Here is a 26049-nt window from a genome sequence, read left to right as displayed (position 1 = left end):
TGACAGTTTCTGGACTCCTTTTTTCTCAAAGCAAAGTTACTTAAAAACTGATTTTTCATGTGGCTTTCCAGCAAGTTTAACTTTTAATAAACCATTTCTTGCTAAGCTTTTCTTAGCACATTTACTCAATTCCATACTTGAAAGCTACAATGCATTTCAATAACTGAAATGTATGGGATATTATTCTAATATTACACTCAAAAGGAAGAACTGAGACAGTCCTGTGGGCATATTACTGCAGCCAAACGTGATTCATGAAGGCACTGATACTCTATAAAAGTGGTTTCAAATATCAATGTATACAAGACTAATGGAATATTATCTAACCAGTCAAAATAGGTTGAACCTCATTCCTGATGTTATATCAATGCCAATAAAATTAGGAGTCATATAACAAAAGCATATGGACAGAAAATAGCTTTCTCTTACGTAAAATTCAAGTGATGATCAAGAAGTAAGATGCAATACAGTATTTCTGATGGGTCAATGGCAAAGGTCTGGAGAAATATATTCCAGGTTTGAAGTCTTTATGGGCCAGAAACTCTGTCTCATAATTCCCAAATGTGACCAAATGGGAGGAATATAGGTTATTGCTCACAAGAAGAAGACGAGCTGGGTCAGCATGAATACATCGCCAGCGCCAGAGGCATGGGTCAGAGCATAGCCCCAGGGAGGTGGCTGCTTAGTGGGAACATCTTCACATATGACAAATTTTTGCATCCTTACCTTTAATTATTCTTTGGTATTCTTTTTCATCTCTGAAAAAAAGGCTATTTTAACAGCAGTTTGTAATATGAGATTCTTTTACCCACACTAAGAAAGATAAGTGGTAATGCAATGGCAGGTGATAATGCAATTATGAAATGATGATGTATATTTCATTTTGAAATGCAGTATACGTTTCCTTTTTCTTTTGCAGGAAGACGGTTCTGGGATCCTAGGAGCATTCAATTTGTATTCATAATTTCATTTGAGTAAGAGTAACATTTAACATTAAATAGTTTGTAGTCCCTTGAGCTCAGAGTACAGTTGAGATACACACATACACACACACACTCTACTATCTCTCACTGTCTCTTCTCTCTCTTTCTCAAGCCCTGGATATCAATTCAAAATTTGAATATATATATAAAATATATATTGTATGTGTGTATGTATATGTATTTTATACATACATACACACACACACAACCCTAGAACTTAAAAACTCATTAAGAATCCACAAAATAGCCACACAGCGATAACCTAGAGAGACTTCCTTAACTGTGGCTGCTGGCTAACCCAGTTGATAATAACAAATACAAAGTATCCTTTTAGCAATAAGAGAGTCTTTTTGCTGCCCCAGACAAAGCTTTCCAGCTTGCTCCTTGTCCTTTGGAATTCTAGGCTGACCAACACTGAGCGGAAGCCTCACCTGGGACTTCAGGAGAGAATCTTGCAGAGTGTCGAGATACAAAAAGTTTGAGTTCTTGGTCCAAGTTGCATTCAATCAGGTTTGTGTCCCATGATCGGATTCCTAGGGAGGGAAAGAGAGTTGAGAGACTTCCAGTTAGTCATTTCAGAGTGGTTTGGACAACATCACTGTAACATTTCTCAGGCTTTCAGGGAGGATGTGGGAACTCCTTTTCTGAAGAGCTCGGTGGCTTAGCAGTGGATGCCCACAAAATGGGAGGGCCAGGGAGGTCTCTCCACCAGGCCACAAGGGAGGGATAATTAGCAGTGTGGACTGAACTTCTGCCCTTCATAAAATGTAAATGCACCTCTTCTGGAAGAGTCAAAGAAAACAGTTATTAGGAAAATGACAGGCTGTACTCCAGGGAGGGGCTAGAAAGGGCAGGAAGAAGGTTAGTTCTTAAGAGGCTAAGAGGCCAACAGACTAACTCTAGCTTGTAGACAGACTATCTCCACTTGTAGTTGGTAAGAAAATGTAGAATGAAGGCAAAGAAAATATATGGGGGCTGCCATTCAAGCACGGGCCTTTGCTTCTAAAATGATGTAATGGTAGTATACACATATAATTTCTTTCCTTTACCCATCCCGTTTTTGATTTTGGTTTATCAAGCCCTGGATATTAATCCAAGATTTGTGTGATCTTTGATAAACAGGGTGGATCCACTCAATCTTCAAGACTTGGCCTGTTTGTCCTTCCAGGCATTTTTCTGTTACCTGAGTAGCTTGGCAGGCAGCTCTTTTATTCACAATTGTTCTTTGTATTCAATTTTCTTATCCAGAGGCAAAGAAAAATGGCAACTTTTTATACTTTATAAAACATTTATGAAGTTGGGGGCATGAATCAGCTGTTTCTACAAAAGTTCAGACTTCCTTTCCCTAGGATGAAAGGAATATCCGGGGTGAGAGGAACAGGAGGGCAAGAGGTGGGATGAGGGCAGCTTCCTGTGCTCATGCCCTACTCTCTAGCCTCTTCCTTCCTCCTCTTGCTGTCCTCCTCTCTCCTGCCATCCCAAAGGGGATGGCCCAGGGGGAAACCCAGAGAGCATCATAGAAGGGAGGTCTGGAGAGTAAGCCAGGGAAAGTTGGGTAACCCCAGAACTCTGGTTTGTGTGTGTGTGTGTGTGTGTGTGTGTTACATGTTTACATATTATATATTAGATTTCTCCTAACAGATTACTCATGGTGGAGCCAGTGTGTGGTATCCATCATTGTACCTTTGTACAGAGCATTCTCAATTGTCAGGAACAAATCTCTAGAACAACAAACATTTATTGCATACCTCCTAAAGGTAAGGGCTTGAACCTCTAGGTATAACACAACAGGTGAACTATCTCTAAATTAACACCCAGTCATTTAATCATTTTTGTTGGACATTAGTCATGTATACAGACTTGGGGGAATAAATAGCAGTGTGCTACTTAAATACATACTGGATCCTTAAGGCATATTTGTATTTACCCTAGGTTATGTTGTATTCAGTCTTCCTATCTTGTAAAGAATCAAGGTGGATTATACATATACATTACAAAAAAAAAAGATTCTGGAAACTCAGTTCACTGCACATCTAAAATATCTTTAGATGACACACCACAGGCCCTTTCAACCATGAGGAATATTTTCAAATAGATGTGTGTCCACTAAATAAAGGCAGAAATTTCTCATATGATCAATGGGAAGAATTCAGGTGTGGAAGAGTTAACATGCTTAAGGAGAGGTTAAATTATAAGGGAGAATTTTATGGCTCTCCCTGGAAACATTAATAGCCTCAGTTTGCATTTGGGCTAATGGAGTATTTAAATTTTAACAAGAAAGGCATGTTGAGATTTCACAGATGTTTTTAGTGCAGAAATGATAAATGGGTTCTTTTTGTTTCACAGAGAGCCTGACAGGTTGAGAGGGCTGAATTCATTAGAATATTTTACTTCAACATATACACTATATACTAATCTAGTGTAAAAAAAAATCGAGTTCCTGTCTGAGCTGCTTAATTGGTATTGTTGACTGAATTCTCTGTGTTCCAGGTCTGAGCTCCACTTTGTATTCTACCCTGTCAAGCTGAGTCAATAAGTTAATAATGAGACATATGCATTTAAATTAAATTCATACAATTTTTTTGTCTTTGTTCTAAGTAATATCTAAATTGGTACATTATTTGAAGGACTTCATCCAAGGTTATCTGCAGACTTGCTCTTACATTGTTACTTGCCATTTTCCCTTGGCTTGGGTTAACTTGTCATGACACACACAATTAAATGTTTGCTTTATATTTTCATACATATTTTATTTTTGATATATTTGTAATTTAGCAATAGAAAAAGTACTAAATGATAAATCCACTTAGTAATTTTTAAATTATACTAGTAAATGGCTGATAAAAATATTTCTCATTTTTACACTCCCAATGAAACTAAAAATGTAGGGTTCTTTTTTCAAGAGAGCAATTTCCACCCAAATTGTTCCTTAGCAATGCACAACCACTACTACCACTTATAAAATAAAGGTTACGATGGATTTGCCAGCTATTTTAGTTGGAAAGGAAAATTTTGGAATCAGGCCACTTTCCATACCAATTTTAGAAATAATTTGTAATTACTTTGTATCTCCTGCTGGATAATATCGGTAAAGGCAAACAGTAGTTGTCAGCGAAGGTTCATATTGCATTTAGTAGATTTAGGTAGCTCCCCTTTGTGCCTAACAAGGAGCCAGCAGCAAGCCCTCTAAAGTTCATAGGACAGAAAAATATCTCTTTGGCCCTTCCCATTTTCTCCCCTCTCTGAATCTGGCTGGAGGGCATCCTAGGGCATTGGTGAAGAGGTTCTGAAGAGGCTTTCAGAAGCAGGTCATCCTGGCCTCTGTTGGAGAGGAGGGAAGCCCTCTTTCTGATTTCACCCCAATATGCCCCAAGTCAAGCTCTTCCCAGAGGCTTTGTTTCTCCAGCATTCTAAGACTGTACCCCTTCTGGGCTTACCCAGGTGGGGACAGAATAACTCCAGGCAGGTGGAGGCAGTGAACTCCATTCTTTCAATGTCTGGAGCCAAAAGGCATCCGTCATCTCTGAGAACAATCTGGGCCTGCTCTGTGGCTATTGCCTAGCCCTGAAAGTGAGCTCCTTGGGACCAGGGAGCAACAAAAGATCTTTCCTTCTCAGTTCTCTGACCCCAGGTGGTAGCAGTGCACACAAGGGAGGCTAACATGCACATGATATACACAGATGAGAAAAGGAGAAAAGAATAGGTTATGGGGCAGGGAGCCAGGGAGGAGTCATCACAGAACAAGTCAGGGTAAAAAATGAGTAACAGTCAGGTACTCTTGGTGTATCTAGGCTAGATCGCTCCAAGTTTACCAATCATGTAAGCATTTTGCAGGATTGTTTAATGAAACCAACAATTTTAAAAAGCACTTCCCATTTAAAGGCTAAAATTCATATTTCTAAAGGTGACAGTGGATTGAGGAAAGCAAAATGAAATGACTATGCATTGCGTGTTGATGGCACGTGGGTTCTATCTGACAGTTATTTGGGCCCTTGGCAAGTTGAGTTTCCTTCATGGGCTTTAGTTGCTCCCTCTGAAAAACAGGCTTTTGGATATTTTTTCCAAGTACCTAAATGATTAACCTATAATCATAAGATGACATTTGTAAAACTATGCTAAAAGTGGTCTGAAATCAGATTGAAATCATAAACTACATAAATAAACTAAAGGAAATGCTACATTTAGGAATGCTTTATTTCTTAGAGGAAAAAAATTCTTATTTTTTTCCCTTGAACTCGTCTTTAATTTGCTCTTTTTTCTTTTTTTAAAGCCAGCAACTTGATGTTCATAACATATGTATGTAATGAAGATATATCTTACATACAGAGCTCATAGTTTCAAAGCATTGATAATAAATAATTTAGGTCCAAGATAACATCTTACAATAGAAGCAAATGAGAAGGGACTTATAATTATTTGCTTGTCTAAAAAGTTAGAACTTATTTTTTAAAGTAAGCCCTTAGAAAAGGTGAATAATTTAATGACCTTAAATTTGGGGACTAGCTTGTTTTTCAGCATGGATCACAGAGCCCGTCATAGATAATACCAATTAAGCAGTACAAGCAGAAATCCATCTGTCTTTGAATTTGAAAAGTATAAAGGCAAATATAGTAAATTTAAGACTCTCTAACATTTAATTCTCACCACATATGGTATTGGTTTCTTATTTCCCCTGCTAAAAGAAAAGGAAAACTAAAACCCAAATCTTTCCTGGGTTTTAAATTCTCTTACCATCTTAGACTGAATACATTCAATTAAATGACATCAGAATGTTACAATGTAATCAGCTAAACTTTTATCTAAAAATGCAGAGCAGTAGATGTTACATTCATCTATCTTTTCTGGAACAAATCTTGCTGATTCCCAATGTTAACTAAAGGAAAAGTTACAATCTAATGGTAATTGAAAACATTAAACAGACACGTAGTATTCCTTATATGTTTTAGTTTCTTAAAAAAAATAAAATGAAACAATGAAAACTTTCACAAGGTTCTACAATTCAGTTTGCAAGGCATGGATGTATGTACTCTATGTATTAAAATAAAACCAAGAAGCAGGACTTTGCTGAAAATGAGAACCACTATCTAAATCCATGCTGGGGGCTAATTAGGGAGGAGAAAAAGGAGGTGCCAAAGAGTAGTAGTTGGTGGTAGCAAAAACGATTTGGAATAAAGTCCTGCATAACTAAATAAATGAAGCTAGCCTAGTCGCAGGAAACACTATTGTTCCAAACTCTCGAGGAGACAAGTCCAAAGCCTTCATTATGCTTTCCGAATATAGTTGAGAAAACAAGAGGGACCATCTCTCTTCCCTGGATTCAAGAAGCATTTACGAAGCATCCACACTGGGACGTTCCAGGCCTGTTGATTTATTGCATTACCACCATGTCTTTACAGATTTAGAGATTATTTTCTAGGCTTCCCAGAGAGCCCTCAGTAATCAGATGGCAAGAATCCAAGTCACAGGGTCTCCAAACCCAGAGTCTTAGTTAAGGCAGGAGAGGAAATAGGAAGAAAGAGTAACAGATGAAGAAGTGCTTTCCCAGCCTGCAACACACAATCATCAGAGCTGGCTCCCCTGGAGTAGCTCCATCTTGCTTCACACAACACGGCCCAAAGGCACCAAGCAAAAACAGCAGTGGCCTCTGGAGGAGGCCCAGCTGAGACCTGGCGGCTGAAGCAGCAGCTTGTCGTGTACAGGAAAACAGGACCAGCCTGCTCTGTTGCTAAGTCATCTCAGACTGTCTGAAAAGCTATGGGAGCAGGATTTTCACTTAGCACTGCAAGGGCCTGCATCTTGAGCTGCAGCCAAGACCCCAGGACGCAGGGGAGCCATCTCTTTACACTGCTAGAAATGGCTCTGCTCACTCACTTGGTTGATTCTTAATGGGATCAATACAGTCATTTCGGAGTTCCATGCAAAAACCTGACCAAATTAGGGAATTAAAAATCAGGAAGCCATGATGATGACTGCAAAGGGAACACAAGGGGGCTTCTGGGGTTCCAGTAATGTCTGTTTCTTGATCTGGGTAACCCAGGCGTATCGGTTTTGTGAAAATTCGTTGAGCTGCTCATCTTTGATTTGCGCCCTTTCCTCTCTATATAATGCTTCAATCGAATTTTTAAAAAAATTAATGTCAAAAAGACAAATCTGAATTTCGTTACTAAGTGCTAGTAGTGTAAAAACGGGTAAAGGCAGGGAAGTCCTACTTCATGGCAGTAGGTGGATGCGTCTGTTTTCTCCGTAAATAGATGCAGCTTGAATAAACCCTCTGAGGAATAGGGCACTGAAAGGATGATCAGCTGAGTAACAAAGCAGGACGATAATTACAGCCCGAAGGTGATTGCGGAACCATCTCCCAGCACGGGGCGCTGCCCACAAGTGGATGGCCATACAAAGGCAAGCCCTGAAAACTGTTGTGCTGAAACCTTCCTCCCATCATACGATGTTAGCCGACCCTGCACTAACATCATGACAGGGTCAGAAAACAGTGACGCTGCAGCACTGGTACTTCTGTCACTTATGAGTGCTGTGACCTTGAGCCGGTTCTCTTACCTTTCTCGCCTCTATGGGCCCCCAGCTCTAAAACGGGGTTGATGATCCTTCTCCTAGCACCACTACATCGAATGGTTATGAAGATTTTGTAGATAGAAAAAGCACCTCCTAATATATTCCTATTTCCCAGAAATGCCATTTACAAATAATTTTTTAAAGAAAAAAATCCAGTCATTGATTCCCACAATAGCCACACCCAAAATCAGTAAGTGTAAAATTTTTCAAGGAGAAAATTGTGGAAATAAACTAAATTAGAACAGATTAGACCAAAGGCCTACAGTCTGAAAATAAAGGGTTATTGAGATGCTCAAATAAGACATTTCACTATTGAAATATCTCTTGTTCTTGAATTTTTTGGAATAAAATACCATGACTTTCTGCTCACATTTTTTTTCTTTTTCTTTTTTCTTTTTTTTTTTAAGCTGAAAGGGAAAAATCAAGTGCTTTAAAGTTAAACAAAAGAACCAGGTCCGCAACTCCAGTCCCCACCCTGCAGCCTTTTGTTCTGGGGACAAGTGGCCGTTTCCAACTGCAGAGGCAGATGACAAGCATTTATTTTTTCATCTAAAACAAGGTTTTTCTTTCGTCTTTTATTGGGGAGGGGGAGCGGGGAACGAGGGCTGTGTGAACGCCCTTTGTCCGCCTCGGGCTGCCGTAGAGACCGCAGTGCGGACTGCACCACGCCCACCAACCGCTGTCTCCCGGAGAAACGCTTCAGCACCACCCCAGGAGAATAGAGCGCGGGCTGGGGCTGCAGAGAGACCCGGCGACCTCTGTCAGGGGCGAGGGGAGGGCCGGGACGCCGGGGATAAAGGGAAAGGCAGAGACCAGAGCTGCCCACCCAGGGACTCCCGGCGCAACAAAGCCAGGCAAAGTGAGAGGTGGGGGCGCGCGGCGCCTTCCAGCCCGAGGCCCGGGCGGAGCGCACACCCAGCCAGCCGTGCCCGACGGGGGCGCCGCAGTGTGGCGGGGGGCGGGTGAGGCGGGCGGTCCGGGGGCACTGCGGCAGCTCGGGTGGGGCTGGGGGCGGGTCTCTCTGTGCGCCCGAGGCTGTGCCCGCCGGACCCTCACGGCCCCGCCCAGGGTAACCCGCGTACCGCTATTCGGCCTCCGCAGAGCGCGCCACTGCTACAAGCACCGGGCAAGGAGCTGACCCTACCCACTGATGTCTCCCCCACCGACCCCCTTCAAGCTACCAGTCCCGGGGTGGGACTTCTAAAAGCAGCAGCCCCACCCCACAACTTGGGGTCCCATTGTCCTTTCTGAGAGCTGCAGCCAAGGCCCCAGGGGCGGTAGCGAGGCGGGCTCTGTCTGGTGGCGAAGCGCAGGCGGTTCTGCATCCCAGCATCTGGGCGGGGGGGCGGGGGGAGAGCGGGCGTGGCCCTAGGACTAGCCTAGTCATTCTCAGGAAAGAAAGGATCGGGATGTTTGAAATCAGGAAAGGCGTCTCTCAGGGGCTGCGTTAGCTGTGGTGAGAATGAATCTCACGCGGGCCCTGGCACATGGGGCTTCGGCCCCAGGTCTGCAGTTGGGGGGGGTCCCAGCCTTTTCCTGAGGCCAGAAGGGGACTGAAAGGAGTGGTTGCGTCAGGTCTCCCCCACCCTTCTGCCTCCTGCGGTTGCGGCTTTATTGTGGCCTCTGCTCCCCTGACACCTGCATTTCACTTAGCGGGAGAGGCGGTGGCCAACTCAGCAGAGGCTGCGGACCCAGCGTGGTGACAGATCCCTCAAGGTTACTGGAGACTCTCCCTCTGGGTCTCATATCTAATGATACGACATTATTCTTAATTAGCCCAGAAAAGAGTCTGGACCAAGTATGAGACGTGGCGGGGAGAGGCATGGGTGCGGGGCGCGCGGAAGGTGCGCGGTGGCCGTCGCGCCCTGGGTGGGGTCGTGTTTGCGCGTCTCCCAGCGCGCGTCCTAGGGGCGCGGGGCCACTTACCGAGCTCTATGTTGCCGATGGCGCGCCGCAGGTGCTCCTCGGTCACGATCTCGCCGACGACCACCAGCAAGTAGAACTTGCTGTCAAGGAAGCGGTGCGACAGGCTGGGCGAGGTGGACGCCGCCGGGTTGGCGATGCTGCCGGACGGCTCCGGCTCGGTGGCTTCCACCACCACGGTCGCCATCCTGCCGGCTGCTGTGCCTGGGCGAAGTGTCTCGCTCCGGCCGCTCCTCTCCTCTGCGGCAGGAGAAAGGATTATCTCCGAAGGTGCTGTCTCCGCTCCGCCCCCTGCGTCCCCCCTCCTCTGGCGCCGCGCGCCGCCCCCCCCCTCCGCCCTCTCCTAGCGCCGCGGAGAGTGCGCGGCGGAGAGGAGCGGGGAGTGAGAGAGGGCGGGGAGGCGGCGCTGCTTTTATATGGAGACTAGGCAGGGAGCCGGGGAGGAGGAGGAAGAGGAGGAGGAAAGGACCACCCGGCACATCCTCACGCGGTGGCTGCCTCCGCTCTTCCAGCCGTTGGCCCGAGGCTGATGTCATCTGCAGCAAATCATCTCGCCCGCGGCCCGGAAGCTGGAGGGAAGAGGTGTGCGGACAATGGTCGGGGCAGGGCCGCGAGCCAAGGGGCTTGGGAACCCGCTGAGCTCCTGCTGCAGCCTAGAAGGGGGAAGACGCTCTCAACCTACACCACTCACCACGTACACACCCACTGCCCACTCCTCACCCTCACCCTGTCTGTGCATGGGAATGGAATGAGTTTCCATTTTCATAGTAGGGTCTTTCTGTTATCCGAGTTGCACTAGTCAGGCCTCTGGCTTGTGTGCCGTCTATGATGTAGCCAGGTTCTCAGGAACTGGGATAGCCACAGTGGGCAGACGCGGGGCTGTGGGTACCCCGCCTAGGAAGATGGAACCTGTCTTTTCTTTGACCTTGCGGCTTTCAGAAGACAATTTACTGATATTTACCAATGTCAATATTTACTACCTTCACTTAAAGAATACATCAAAAATGCAAAACTTAAGCCTACTATTGTTCAAGCCTTGGATTCTACTCTGGCAGGGCCAAAGGTGAAAAAGTACTGGCTCATGGTACTCATGGGAAATGAGAGAAATGTGGATGTATTATATTAGATACCGATTTCTTTCCTTAATATGCTGAACAGATAGTATCAGTAATAACAAAGAATAAAAAGAAGATATTGTCTCTACCCAGCAGGGTTACCGTGACTATAATGTACTTTTCAGTTCCTTGGGGAACACACAAGCAAAATTATCTCAAGTGACAATGATGTCTTTTAAAATATATGTAGCATTGGGAGTTTTTATTGCCTTTGTTTATGTTTATAAGAACTCATAAAAATGTGTGTGTGTGTGTGTGTTTTTAAGGCAGCCTATTTACAACCATTTCTCACAAACATTGAATATCGGTTCTGTCCCAGAAAAGGGGAGGACGGTGAGGAAAGAGCAAAATGTGCAAATGATATGGTATCATCATAGAAGTCTGGGGAATTCGAGCTTTAAGGAAGAGGAATAGATAAAAATTAGTCAACATAGCTTTAATCCTAGAATGCCTGTTACTAAAATATAGATAGGTAGATAGATAGATAGTCACCTAGATATTCTTAAGATTTCTAAAATAACCCAGTGTCTTAGGTGTTAGCTGCCATGACTTATTGGTTATGTACTCTTTTTTCTTATATCTTTCCTGACACCCTGGCATGGGAAACATACTGGGCAACCAAGGGCTAGGGGGTCCCATCCAACATGTCAATCTGATCAATGCAGAATAAAAATACCGTCTGGCCCGCAGTATTTGGGGTCTGTGACAGGCTCATAGAGAGTTACATTCACCTCCCAACTAGCTGCATTCACCAGTAACTAGATGAAGTGTTTCCAGATCATATTTTGGTTAAGATATTCAATTGCTGTCCGAGAAGTAAGGCCGGCACCAAAGCCCATAATTGGGGTGAGGGGCAGGAAATATGGTGAAGAGCCCTGTTTTCCAAAGGTCATCCATTGGATTCCAGCCTCATCTAGTTTGTTTGTTTTTCCTTTCTTTGAACCACTGTTACTTTTATGTATGTAATAGTTTTCTTTTACTCAGTTTATTTATTTTACTTAAATTTATTTTTAAATGAAATTCTATGTTGCTGTATAAATGGAAACCCTAATATCACTTATTAATAGAAAGTATCCCTAAAAATATACACAATGAAGATAAGATGTGATCAGATTCCTGCTACATACTGTTATGATTTGCTCAAGACTCTGAGTCCAAGGCTCTCCTTTCTTGGTTGAAAACAGAGATTGGCCAAGTGTTAGAGAGGTGTTAAAGAGATACTAACACCTGACTGAGTTGTTCTCCACGTTATAACAGAAGGTTGGATGAAAATTATAACAGAGCCCTTTCTTACTGTGTGTGTCTGTGCAATTAAACACCATGACCATGACCACCTAAGTCATCACCCACACTTTGAAAAATAGAGGCATAATGGAAGAACACAGACTAGGGATGCAGACTGCTCCTTTACAGCTTGGTAACTTTGGCAAGTGACTTTCTTTTTTATCTTCCATCTCCTTATTTAGTGAGAAGAATAACATCTTTATAATTGTTTAAGTAACTGTAAGAAAGAAGGAAATGATAGAATGTGTAAGCACCTAATACAGTGGCTGGGCATAGTAAGCAGTCAAGGGATGGTTGATTAATTGACCTGTTTTCTCCCAGTTACTAAGACAATGGAGTAAAAGCAGTCTTACAAAATGTGCAAGTGATATTGCTACAACACCTCTGAAACAAGAACAGAATAGTACATTATTATACTTCAATACTAGAAAAGTAGCCCCTTCCCCTCTTCATCTCAAGAAAATGTATACAGTTCTAAGGAGGAGAAAGGGGGAAAACTAACATATAGGAGCCCCAGTATTGCCAGCTGCTCAACTGGCATCACCTGGATATACCAAATACATGTGAATCTTGACATGCTCCAAACCCAAATCATCTTTTCCCTCCAAACCTGGTACAGTCTCACTCGTTATTTCAATGAACCGTAACACCATGTATCCCATGATGCAAGCCAAAACCTCACAAATATTTTGGGACTGTCCCCTGACCCTTAGCTTCGTGTGCAATCCAGCATGGAGTCTGGTCAATTTCACCTTCAGTATCTCTTCAGTCCATCCACTTTTCTCCATTATCACCAACCTAGTCCAAGCTAGCATCATTGTGATAGGTACTAGTGTACCAGTTAGAAAATGGGTTCCAGAGTCAGACTGCCTGGTTTTGAATCCTAATACCATAGTTTATTAGCTGTGTGGCCTTAAGCAAGGTGCTTAACCACTCTATACTTGGTTTTCTCATTTGTATAATAGAGTACCAACCTTATGGACAGGAGGACAGTTTAAATATGTAAATTACTTAAAACAGTGCCTTGTATATAATGAGCACTAAATAGGGGTTAGTTGTTTTTGGGTGTTATTAACATTTTACTATGGAAAATTTCAAACAGAGATTAAAGAGAATAAATAAGTAACACACACATACACATTATCCCCAATCCATAGATTTTTATAGTCTGCTTCTTTAAATCAAGATTGAAATAATGTCTATATATTTCAACTGATTGATCAGTCTTAAACTCCTTTGATCTATGTGATCCTACTATTTTTTTCCTTGTAATTTTCTATTGAATAGTGGCAACATTGTTCAGCAGAGTTTCACAAAGCATACATTTTGCTGATTGCATCCCCTGTTGTGTTATTTAACATGTTCTTCTAGCTTCTGAATTTTCTGATAGACCTAAAGGCTTGATCAGATGCAGATTTGATATTTTTTACAAGTATACTTCATAGGTAATATTGTGGTCTTCCATCAGAAGGCAGCTAAAGACTGGTTAACCCTCATTCTGTGATTTTAGCAGCTATTAATGATCATTACCTAGATCCATTATTTCACTATGGATTGGAAAAAAATGATAATATTCTAATTTTGTTATTATTTATTTGACGGCTAGAAGAGTTCTGTTAGGAGAAGTGTTATCCTGTCAGTTGATTACCCTGAGGTACAGTATGTACAGGAAAAGAAGGATAAACACATGATTTTTTCTCTTTATTTACTAATTTTCAAAATAATTAATTTATTCCAAATCATTCTCTAAAGGGTGACTAATTTTTTGTATCGTTACAAGTATAACTTACATTATTCATATTGATGCTTTCATTTTTTCATCTTTGGCCAGTAGTATGGTAAGGTATCCCCACCTTACCTTGCACATATCTGGCCTCAGAACCTGGAATTAGCAGTTTCTCTATGGAATCCAAGTTCCTTAAGTGGGTAACGGTATTTGGAGACCCCTGTATACCAGGTGTTACTACTATTTTGATCATTGTGTCTAGACATTTTCAGTGGACAGAAGTATGAAATAAATTGTTTTACAGATATGAATTCATACTTATACCTCTAACTCAGTATCAGGACTACGGGGATTTTGTTAAATGTTTTATCTTGCATCTTTATTTCCTTTGTCCTATGCCTAGAATTCCAGTTTTCAAAGACTCCAAGGGCGACAGAATTAGAACAGCAGATAGCTTCTCATTTTTCTTGTGAAACAATATATACAAATTACCCTCATGGTAGTTTTAGATACAAATGCAACACTTTTGCCAACAATGTGATTACTAAAATCATTTTAAAGTATATAGTTTGGTTGGTTGGTTGGTTTTTTTTTTTTTTTTTTTTTTTTTTTTTTTTTTTTTGAGACAGATTCTCATTCTTGTCGTCCAGGCTGGAGTGCAGTGGTGCGATCTCGGCTCACTGCAACCTCCGCCTCCCAGGTTCAAGCGATTCTCCTGCCTCAGCCTCCTCAGTAGCTGGGATTACAGGCACCTGCCACCATGCCCAGCTATTTTTTGTACTTTTAGTAGAGACGGGGTTTCGCCATGTTGGCCAGGCTGGTCTCAAACTCCTGACCTCAGGTGACCCACCTGCCTCAGCCTCCCAAAGTGCTGGGATTACAGGTATGTGCCACTGTGCCCAGCCTAAGGTATACAGTTTTAAAGTGTAATTAATTCTGTTATATGTGATTATGCCAGTAACTCAATGCATAGTTATGTTCATTTGTTTCATTTTGTTTTCAGTTTTTATGAATTTATTTTTATAATTTAACATTGCTTTATAATAATGTAAAATATTTACATGGTTCCAAGGTGAAATCTACAAAACGATTTGTATTTGGAGAACTTTAGCCTCTATCCCTGTCCCCTCCACCTTTCTCCCTGTCTCTTCCTGTGAGTAACACTTTTTAACCTTGATTTAGCCTTTCACTTTAAAAGTGAAGTAGCAGCATATACATACAATTTTCTCCACTTCGCTTTTTTCATCAAACACTGTTCCTGACTATAACTCTACAATAATATATGTTAATATTCCTCATTTTTATTTATAGCTGCATAGTAACCCATTATGTTTATTTAGTATAATTTACTCAACCAGTCCATTGTTGGTGAACATTTGAGCTATTTCAAGTTTAATTTATATTGTAAACAGTAGGTCTAGCTATTGTTTTATCCCTGTGCAACCTCAATAGTCACCTTCCTGGCATCTGTATATCCACAATGACTCACCCAATCCATGCTTCACACCATATGGAAAATGATCTTTTCTGATCTGGTTATGTTGCCCCATCTCCACTTAAAACACAAATGGCTTCTCATTTTAGGATAAAAACCAAACTTCTCAGTGTCACCTACAAGTCTGGTCCCCATTTATCTCTACAGCTTCATCTGGCCCCTCCACTTGCCCTTACTTTCCAGCACCAGCCACAATGACTTTGTGCCAGACCATCCTTCCCTCCAACATGGCCTTTCCCTTGCTTTTCCCCCTGACGAGAGCCCTACTTTTGTCCATTTTCTGTTGCTGTAACAGAGTACCGCAGACTGGGTAATTTATAAAGAAAACACATTTATTCTGGAGGCTGGGAAGTCCAAGGTGGAGGGACTGAATCTGGTGAGGGACTTCTTGCTGTATCCTCCCATGGCAGAAGGCAGAAGGGCAAGAGAGGGCGGGAGTGAGAGAGCAGGAGAGCAGAGAAGGCTGAACTCACTTTTATAACGAAGCCACTCTCTGGATAGCTAACCCACTCCAGAGATAACAACATTAATCCATTCATGAGGCAGATCTCTCATGACCCAGTCACCTCTTATCAGGCCCCACCTCCCAGGACCGTGGCAATGGGAATTAAGTTTCCAACGCATGAACCTTGGAGGACACATTTAAACCATAGCAAACACTGACTAGTTAACTTCACCTCATTAGTATCTTCTCATTTCATAGATAGCATCTCAGCTATCCCTTTCTTAGGGAAGCCCACTCTGACCTTCCTCACTAAATTAACCTTTTTAAATGCACTTTTAGTTCCATGCCCCACTGATGTTTTTCAACTTTGTAATTTTGCATTTATAGCTGCAATTTAAAACATTTGTCTCAGCCTTCACCGTGGAACTCTATGCTCTACAGGAGCAAAGAACATGTCTATCCCCACCCCCCACACACCCTCTTCACACCTACCCAGCCACCCACATACCTTAGTATTCCTGTGGCTCAGCATAGGGCATATGCTCAGTCAAAGCATATTCAATGACTAAATGAATGGCTTCTATGAGCCATGGTAGTGTGCTAGGTGCTTAAAGTACTTCAGTGAATTCCCACAAACTTTGTAAGAAATTGGTATTATTTATATTTTTGATGGCTTAAAGTCTGTATTGATGTCTCTTTCTAGTTTCTGATCTCAATAATTTGTATTTTCTTTGTGTTTTTCTTGATCAGTCTAGCTAGGGGTTTATCAATTTTGTTAATCTTTACAAAAACCTACATTTGACATTACTGATAGTTTTCTATTTTATGTACATGTATATATGTTTTCATTGAAGCTGTTTTTATCTATGCTGGGTTTTTTTTTTAGTCCTAATTTCTTTGGGTTTTATCTTAATTCGTATTTTAGGTGCTTGAGAAGCTTAAGTAATTGATTGTAAATTTTCCTTCTTTCTGACAAATACATTTAAGGCTAAATATTTCTAACTCCTGCTTTAGCTGCCCTGTATACATTTTGATGTGTTGTATCTTTATTATCATTCATTTCATAATATTTTCTAATGTCATTGTGATTTCTTTTTTGTCATTGTTATTATTATTGCTGTTTGACAGGTGAAAAACTGACATGGAGAAAAGTTAGACAATTCCTCCAAATCACAAAGATAGTAAGTTGAAAACTTGTGAAAAGAACTCTGCTATGTCATATTTCAAAGTCTGTGACCTCCCCTTTATGGTATCTTCCCTGATGCTATAGGGATTAAAGCAAATAAAGGAAACAAAGCACAGCCTGAGTGTTGTTTGGTAGGAAGAATAAAAGAGTCAGAGTAAATGAATGAGCCTCCAGTGTTGTTGTGTTGTTAGTTAGAGTTAAAGTGATTCTCTAGAGTGTAACTGAAGATGGTATGTCATTTAAGGGTCAAGAAATAGTCTGTTTACTCAGCATTCATCAGTCCTTTCTTTCCAAACGTTAAGCTAGCTATAGAAAAATTACAGAGAGCCTGGAGAAATAAACAAAAGGAAAATTAGGGAAAAGACTTAAAAGGTATGAAGTATTAGAGAACATATAAAAAGGATAATCTATACACTATATCATTGATGGCTGCAGCCATTCTCTATGCCCATAAAATAAATGGGCCTAACTCTTAACAGTGGCTATTAGGTTAGTTAGAAGAGGGATGTTTCTGAAAATTCCATAGTGAGCCTCATAGCCAGAGGAAAATATCTTATACCTCTTTCTATTCAATCATCCTTGACTCCGAAAGTGCCTCTTATTTTCTTTTGGTGGAACAGTGGGAAAAAATGTCACACTGGAAGGCCAATTGACTGAGATCAAGTCCCTTTTCCTAACTGTGTGAACTGGGTCCTTCCCATCACTATCCTTCAACAACAAGAAAAACAAAACACATCCTATAAATGTATAAAGCAGAAAATAAAAGTTCCTTCTTTGCTACCCCTAGTTCTATTCCCCTTCCTAGAGGCTAAACTGTTTTGCATGTGTGTGTGTGTGTGTGTGTGTGTGTGTAGAATGTACACATATATGTAGGGGAATGGTTCTAGGACTCCCCTGTGAATACCAAAATTCAGGGACGCTTAAGTTCCATATATAAAATGATGCTTATAACCTATGCACATCCTCCTATATACTTTAAATAATCTCAATTACTTATAATACCTAAAACAGTATAAATGCTATGTAAATAGTTGTTATACTGTATTGTTTAGGAAATAATAAGGAAAAAGTCTGCACGTGGTCAGAACAGATTCAACCATTCTTTTTTAATATATATTTTTCTGAATAATTACAATCCATGGTTTGTTGAATCCACAGATACAGAACTGGTGGATATGGAGGGCTGACTGTATACATGTATCTTCTCCACATAAATAGAATAATATTTTATATACTGTGTTGTGCAAATGGCATTTTCCCTTTGGAGCTCTTTTCAAATATTTAAAAATGTATTTTAAAAAACTGCTACACAGTAGCTCATAGACTGAATCTACCGTAGTTCATTTACTCTTTCCCCTCTTGATGGTCCTTTAGGAGGTGTTTGGTTTTTTTCTATTATAAATAGTGTGCAATGACCATGCTTGTAAGTGCTTCTATACTTTTTCTTATATGTTTCTCTGAGCACAGATGCCTAGATCTAGAAGCCAAACAGATGGGTTGAAGGTGATACCTAATTTTAACATTTGATGACTCCTGCCAAATTACCCTCTGAAAAGAATTTAACAATTTATACTCCTGCCGCATCATTGCCTCTTTCCTCACATCATAAGGTAAGCCTTCTTATTTTTTACTCATCAAAGGGAGATAAATATTTACTGTTTAAAACTAAGCACCTTTTAAACTGCTTTTCTTTCTTTATTGGTTTAACTCTTTAAGATGTGTCTTTTTTCCTATTGGACTATTGTTTTTGTCTTTACTGGCTTTTAGAAGCTCTTTATATAATCTGGATAATAAGCTTTTGTCATCAATATATGTTGCAGATATTACCTCTCAGTGTGTTAGATTTTGTATTTATGTCTATTTATTATGTCTGTGACCATACAAATGATTAAATTTCTTATAAGGTTAGACCAAGCTTCTTTCTTTATGAGTTAATGGGGGTTGTCTGTCTCAGAAAGGATCTCTCATCCTGAACCTTAAAACTATTCTCCTAATAATTTTAGATTTGTTCAATTGAGAGAGTGCTTAACTCAGGAGATCAATAAAGGTTCATAAAGGAGGAAATATTTGAAATTGTCCTGGAAGAACTATATTTTTCAACAGGCAGAGATGGAGAAAGCACAATCTACGTGAAGAGAACAGCATGAGCAAAAAGAACCGGTAGAAATATATTGAGCTTGTTCTTGAAAATAGCTAGCAGTTTACTCCTCCTTTCTTTTGTATACTAATGGCAGCACACTGAACAAACTGTCATCTTGCTTTTATCACTTAGCATATCTTTGAAATATTTCCATAATCATTATAAGGAGTACCCCTATTGCTTTTTGAGCAATGCATAGAATTCCATTTTGTGTGAATATCATAATTTATCACTCTTCTATTTTTATCACTCCTCTGTCAATGATGACTTCCAGTCTTTTGATAATATAAACAGTGCTGTAGTAAATAGAGTTCTATATATGTCATTTCCCACAGGTTAGAGACCATCCATAGGATAAATTTCTAGCAAATTGCTGAGTCCAGGACATGCATGTTTGTAATTTTGGAAGATCTTAAAAACTTACCTCCCACAGGTGTTGTACCAGTATGTGCTTCTGCCAGTACTAGATGGGTGGGCTGCTGATTCCTCAAAACGTAAGTATTTTCAAACTTTTAAATTTTAACCCATTTAATGTAATTTAAAAATTACGTCTCTGTGTGGTTTTAGTTCCATGTCCCTTATTATATGTAAGGCTGAACATCTTGGCGTATGTTTAAGGGCCATCTGCATTTCCTTTTCTGTGCACTGTCAGCTTATATGCTTTGCCCATTTTTTCTAGTAGATGGTTAGTGTTTTTCTTATTGATTTGTATGTATTCTGTATTACTCCTTTATCACAATGCTACAAAGAAATGCCTGAGACTGTCATTTATATAGAGAAAAAAGGTTTTATTGGCTCACAGTTTCAGGCTGTACAGGAAGCATGGCTGGGGAGGCCTCAGGAAACTTACAATCATGGAAGAAGGTGAAGGGGAAGCAGGCACATCTACACATGGGCGGAGGAGGAAGAGAGATAAGGAAGAGGTGCTACATGCTTTTAAGCAACAAGATCTCATGAGATCTCACTATCATGAGAATAGCAAGGAGGAAATCTTCCCCCATGATTCAGTCACCTCCCGCCAGACCCCTCCTCCAACATTGGGGATTACAATTTGACATGAGATTGCTGGTGGGACACAAATCCAAACCATATCATATTCTTTATACATTTGGGAAATTAACTTTTTTCTGTAATATGATTTACAAATATTTTTCTCAGATAGGCATTTGGTTTTTGACTTTTCATATTGTACATTTTACCATGGGAACGTTTTTTGTCATTAAATTTACCTCTTCTTTCATTCATATGGTTTCTGCATCCTATATTATACTTAGAAAGACCATTACCATTCTGAAATGATATAAGAAAAATTCTCTCAGGGTTTTTTTTCTGGTAATTTTAAGACTTTACTTACAATATTTTGGATTTATCCAGATGTAGACTATAAGAAAAGGATCCACATTTTTTCCCCAGCTCTACATTTTGCTTCTAGAAGATTTTACAAAATTTTGCAATTACTTAGTAACTTATATTTCTTCCCAAATGATTTTGAAATCTGTAAGAGCAGAAACTTTGATTTCTCATTTTTATTCTTTCACATGCCTGCCCTTTAATGCACTTCAACCCCAGCCCCAAGTCTTGCCTAGTACTTGGCAGTTAGATAGTTGTACTTCTGCATTTCTCTACTGCTGGGGAGGAAAGATTCCACCTGAGTTAAGGCAAGTCCTACCCAGGATGTGGCTGCAAATGAGATTGCAAAGTTCTCAACCGGTGTCTTTTCATTAAACTCTGGCTTTTACCAAGTACAAGTACCAAGTGAGTCATGCCGACACATGTAGAGGATGGCATCCTGAGGGGAAAAGAATTATAGTGTAAATAGTCAAGGCTGCTTGGAGATAAGCTTCTCAGCTGGCACTGCAGAACAGCAGCCACTGCCACAGCAAACAGCAAAACAATAACAAGCTTGCTTGCAGAAGGTGGGAAGCTGCAGACATAAATGCCGGCTCCTTTCCCAGGGTACCAGCAGTCCCTGGGGATGAAGTATTCTAAATGGGCAGCAGTTGTGGAGTCCTCCCAGCTCACAGGAATGGAAGATGCCACTCACTAGCAGAAGTGCTCTGAGGTGGCAGTGAGGAGTGCTGTCTTTGGACTCTAAGAGGAACGTCTGTATGGCACCAGGCTCAGGGAGACATGTCTTGTGTGTCCTGCTAAGCACTAACAGCAATAATTGAGCACAGCAATCTGCCTCACATCATTCTAGGCCCTAGGAGGGCACAAAGTTGGTTCTTGGCTCAGCTTATCAGGAAAGTAACATATGCACATACGAATATAGTGTCCAACAGCAGAAGGGGATGCCCTGAACAATCCAGGTTGCACAAAGGAGTGTGGACAAACAAGTAGTTGCATCCAGCTGGGAACACCAGGAAAGCTCAGAAGGAGGATGCCTCCAGCAACCAGTGAGTGTACTCTGTCACCAGGTGCCTTGGAGAGTGGAGGATCTGCAGGGCACTTTTTGAGGCTGATAGGAAGAAAGCAGACAGGTGGGGTGGTAGACAGAATGACACTCTTACCCTCTGCAATGTTCACATTCTAATCCCTGGGATATGTGAATATGTTACTTTAGTTGACAAAAGAGACTTTGCAGGTGTGATTAAGGATTTTGAGCTGGGGAGGTGACTCAGAATTATGTGAATGGGCCCAATATAATCACAAGGGTCCTTATAATAGGGAGACAGGAGTGTCAGAGTCAGAGATGAGATGTGATGATGGAAGCAGTGGTGAGAGAGAGATGTGAAGATGGAAGGAGAGGGCCATGGGCCAAGGAATGTGGGTGGCCTCTAGAAGCTGGAAAAGGCAAGGAAATGGATCCTCCCCTAAAGACTTCAGCAGAAACAAAACCCTGCTAACACCTTGACTATAGGACTTCCGACCTCCAGAACTATAAAATAATAAATTCATGTTGTTTTAAACCACTAAGATTATGTTAATTTGTTACAACAGTCATGGGAAATGAGCACAGGTGGATTAGACACTTCAAGAGATGTAATTTCTTTGTGTAATTCCTTCTGGGAAGCTCCATGAAGCCTGACATTTAGTACAGATGTGCCCCAATCCTGCTCCATGTTACGAACTAGAATATGGTAGAATTGGGTGGGAACAGACCAAAAGATCAGAGCTGCCATGAAGCCCCCTGCCTTGGCACCTCTCGTCTTTATGCTTCTCATTTGCAGCATGGTCAGCATACGCAGCATTCACCCTCTCATCAGTAGGAGCTGGGCAAGAGCATCTGAAAACCACTGGGTTTTAAAATAGTGATACAATCGAAGTTGTGCTTTGGGCAACTGTGGGAAGTTTTTCTCAAATCCCATGGTCAGCAAGTATCTGATTTCCCCTTAGATGGCATTTCAATTTGCCATTTCTGAACAGAACTTGGTTCTTTAGAATTCTATAGTTGCTTATGGATTAGTTACTGCAGAGGTGAAGTCTTTCCATATGTGTGTGAACTTTTAAAAAGTAAAGTCATATACGGATACCAGATGAAAAACAAAGTTTTCATATTGTGATATCTGGGCCCAAAGGGATAGCCATTTATTTGGTAGTTCAGACATTCATTCAATCAGCACATCTTTAGCAAGCATCTGCCATGTAGCAGATACTGCTGGAGTCGCTGGAGATGCAATGATGAGAAAAACATACTTGGTCCCTCCCCTCAAAGGCCTTACTCTCCAGGGAGGAAGAAGTGCAAATATGGGAAACCAGAGAAAGGGTATTTTCAACGTCTTTTTCCCCAGCTTTATTGAGGTGTAAATGACAAATAAAATTTTACATATTCAAGGTATACAATGTGATGATTTGATATACATATACATTGTGAAATGATTACCACAATCAAATGAATCAATATCTCCAGCCCCACACATAACTACCATCTGTATGTGTGTATGGTGATAACTTAACATTCTTTAGAGGAGAATAAAGGAAAGTTCACTGGCCAAAATGTAGCACAAAAGATTGTGAAGTGTCACAGATTCCATGTGGAATCAGATGGCATATCTTTTTGTTTGTTTTCTTTTGTTTTGTTTGAGACAGAGTCTTGCTCTGTTGTCCAGCTGGAGCGCAATGGCTCAATCTTGGCTCACTGCAACCTCTGCCTCCCTGTTCAAGTGATTCTCCTGCCTCAGTCTCCAGAGTAGCTGGAACAATAGGCACATGCCACTATGCTCGGCTAATTTTTGTATTTTTAGTAGAGATGGGTTTCACAGTGTTGGCGAGCCTGGTCTCGAACTCCTGACCTCAGGTGATCCTCCCGCCTCAGCCTCCCAAAGTGCTGGGATTACAGGCATGAGCCACCACGCCCAGCCTGACACAGCTTCTTGAATACCCCAGAACCACGGTTTCTTCATCCACACTAGGGAGCGAGAATCTGGCCACTCTAGTGGCCATAGGATCAGAAAGATTCCACTGGCGGTACAGTGGAAACAGTACAGTACAGCACAAACAGAAACAGCATGGGATGATACCCAGACTTGTCACAGCCCCCATGTGCCCAATGTTAGTTCAGCCTTCCCTGGGTGCAGTAGGCCTCAGAAACAGCATGCCTCTGAGCGCTCATGCTTGTGCACTCCAGAACACAAAACAGGCACAGGAAGGTTGTGATGACTGTCACTCACGGAGAGTATCACAACCTGGAGAAAACGTGACAAAACTGTCATTTCTTAACCTTTTAAACCAGATGCCCTCCTGTGGTAAATATAAAAATCTACTTCCTTTTAAGTATTTGAAACTTTATAATATGTTAATCATCATGACTGAAAGCAAACCAAAGTGAAACAAAGGGTAATTGTAAAAGACAATTTTGCATTTGATCCGGAAAGGTATTTTACTTTCATAATGATAGCAGCATTAAGTAGTGGCACGCAGGGTGGGAGTGTGGAAGAGGGGCTACTGAGGTCCTTGGAACATGAGGACTCCTGTGCTTGTCTTCCACATGTGCAAAGTGTCCTCTGAGAGCTTGACGGTCACTTGTGAAATTATCCCAGTAAGTGATTCTTGACAGCAAGGAAGTTACACTAATATTTGTGTATCTGATTTCTTTCCATACTGAAAAACAATTATTAAATATTCAACCAATATATTTGATGGGAAAATGACACACTACCTAAATATAAATAATCTCCAAAAATTGTCACTAGTATAATGTTGTGGTATGTGTAGTATGATGCGAGGTTAATTAAGTGAGCTTATAGTCAGGTTACCCAACTTTAAACCCAGTCCTATTTATTAGCTATTGAACAAGGACAAGCTACTTCACTGCATTGTGTCTCAATTTTCTCATTTGTAAAATGTGGATATCTAGCATCTCTATGTCATAGAATTGTGACTCTTTCATTTACTCATTCAGCATTTATTGTGTACCCAGTGGGTTTCAGACACAATGCTAGTTGCAGGGGAGATACAGCATATTTAAATATCTACTGTTTTAGAAATGTGTTGGGAGATATGGGCAGTGTCTACAGTTTCAGAGTCGATTTTATTTTCAAACTAGTTTTATTTGCTTTGACATGTTTTTGATGCCCTATTTTTTTTTTTTTTTTTTTTGCTAATGCCTTAACATAAAATATGATAGACTATAAAAACTGTCATACAGCCAGATGCGGTGGCTCATGCCTGTAATCCCAGCACTTTGAGAGGCCAAGGGGGGTGGCTAACGAGGTCAGGAGATCAAGACCATCCTGGCTAACATGGTGAAACCCTGTGTCTACTAGAAACACAAAAATTAGGTGGGTGTGGTGGCACATGACTGTAGTCCCAGCAACTTGGGAGGCTGAGGCAGGAGCATCTCTTGAACCTGGGAGGTGGAAGTTGCAGTGAGCCGAGATTGCACCACTGCATTCCAGCCTGGTGACAAAGAGAGACTCCATCTCAAAGAAAAACAAAACAAAACAAAGAACAACATCAGAAATCCCTGTCACATTATTATCCACCCATGGTTGTATAATTTTGCCCTTCAGAGTTCTCAGGAGCCACAAAATATATAGATAAATAAATCAACAGATAATAGCAAAGATATACTGGCAAAGCAACATGTATGCAGACTTACAAACAAGTTAACAGAAATAATCCTTGGCAAAATATTCTCTGGAGTACCTTACTTACAAACAACATTTACAAATCAAATAGAGCCCCTCAGAAAAGGCTTGTAAAATGTAGCAATGTGGCTTTGGCCACTGCGTTTTCCTGACAGTGAGTCCTAATTCATAACACATAACAGCAGCCTGTCATCCAAAGGTTGCAGTGATGTGATTGTAGGTGGCTTTCTGTTCCAAGATACCAATAATACCAGATCTAACCTCTGAGTAAGAAATATCTATTTCTGCTTCTTTTGAACTCCCACCCAAAAGAGAAAAATCACTCTCAGAAGCCATGTTCCAGCTCAGGAATGCCCATAGAATAAGCCAGGGGCTTTGCGTGCAGACATGCCCCTAACATTGCTGGTTACCTGGCCTCATCTGCAGAGGGTATGCCTACCTTGAAATCTGCCAACACAGCACTCTTGGTGGAGGTTTTGGGGTCATTTGATTGAAAGATTTTTCATAGTCTGGAAGGACAAATACACTATTAAAACAGAACAAAAATGGAAACTCAGGAAACTAGCCATATGCCAAAGATGACAAAGAGGCCACCGAGACGTGGCAAAGTCCATCTTACAATCCATGCCACTTTTACAGAAAATCACTGTTGGCCATGACCCGAAGTCATGAGATAAATTCCACTGATCTGGGTGAAAGTAAAGTATTTATAAAGAATATGGGCTTTAAATGTATGCCTGTATTGTTTCCAATTCAAGTGTCAAACTTTAAATATCTCATTAGAATTCCTTTAAATATATATATGTGTGTGTGTGTGTGTGTGTGTGTGTGTGTGTGTGTGTATATATATAAACTTTAAAGACAGTCTAAAGTTTGGCTTCTATTTAGATATCATGGAATATAGATCACAACTTCCAATTATGTATTTCTGTCAACTTATTAAGGTGGCCCTTTTAAACTTTATATAAATGGATATAACATACCAGAGATCAGGTCCAGCTTATTTTTTTTCTTCTTATTAATGTTATGTATACTTGAGACCAGAGTCTATTCTTAACCCTTCATTATACAGATATGCTTATTTTATTGAAACAATGATATAATCTGCTCAACCTAGGTTATTACAAACTGTTTTCTAGCTTTACCACATAAC

At 40.9% G+C, this 26049-nt stretch overlaps 1 protein-coding gene across 1 annotated transcript in view; it reads right to left on the bottom strand.

The window, feature by feature from the left end:
* The window catches only part of MAP1B (microtubule associated protein 1B), a 104350-nt gene extending 94445 nt beyond the window's left edge, over positions 1 to 9905 (bottom strand). The window contains exons 1-2 of the mRNA XM_010380261.2: positions 9480 to 9905; positions 1415 to 1516 (exon numbers count right to left, since the gene is read on the bottom strand). Of these exons, the coding sequence (XP_010378563.1) occupies positions 1415 to 1516; positions 9480 to 9663 (286 nt within the window). The 5' untranslated portion in view covers positions 9664 to 9905. The remainder of the gene's footprint in view (positions 1 to 1414; positions 1517 to 9479) is intronic.
* Between the last annotated feature and the right edge of the window lie 16144 nt (positions 9906 to 26049).

This window comes from Rhinopithecus roxellana, chromosome 3 (assembly GCF_007565055.1).
Source record: "Rhinopithecus roxellana isolate Shanxi Qingling chromosome 3, ASM756505v1, whole genome shotgun sequence".
Taxonomy (NCBI): Eukaryota; Metazoa; Chordata; class Mammalia; order Primates; family Cercopithecidae; genus Rhinopithecus; species Rhinopithecus roxellana.
This window is presented reverse-complemented; position numbering and strand designations above follow the sequence as displayed.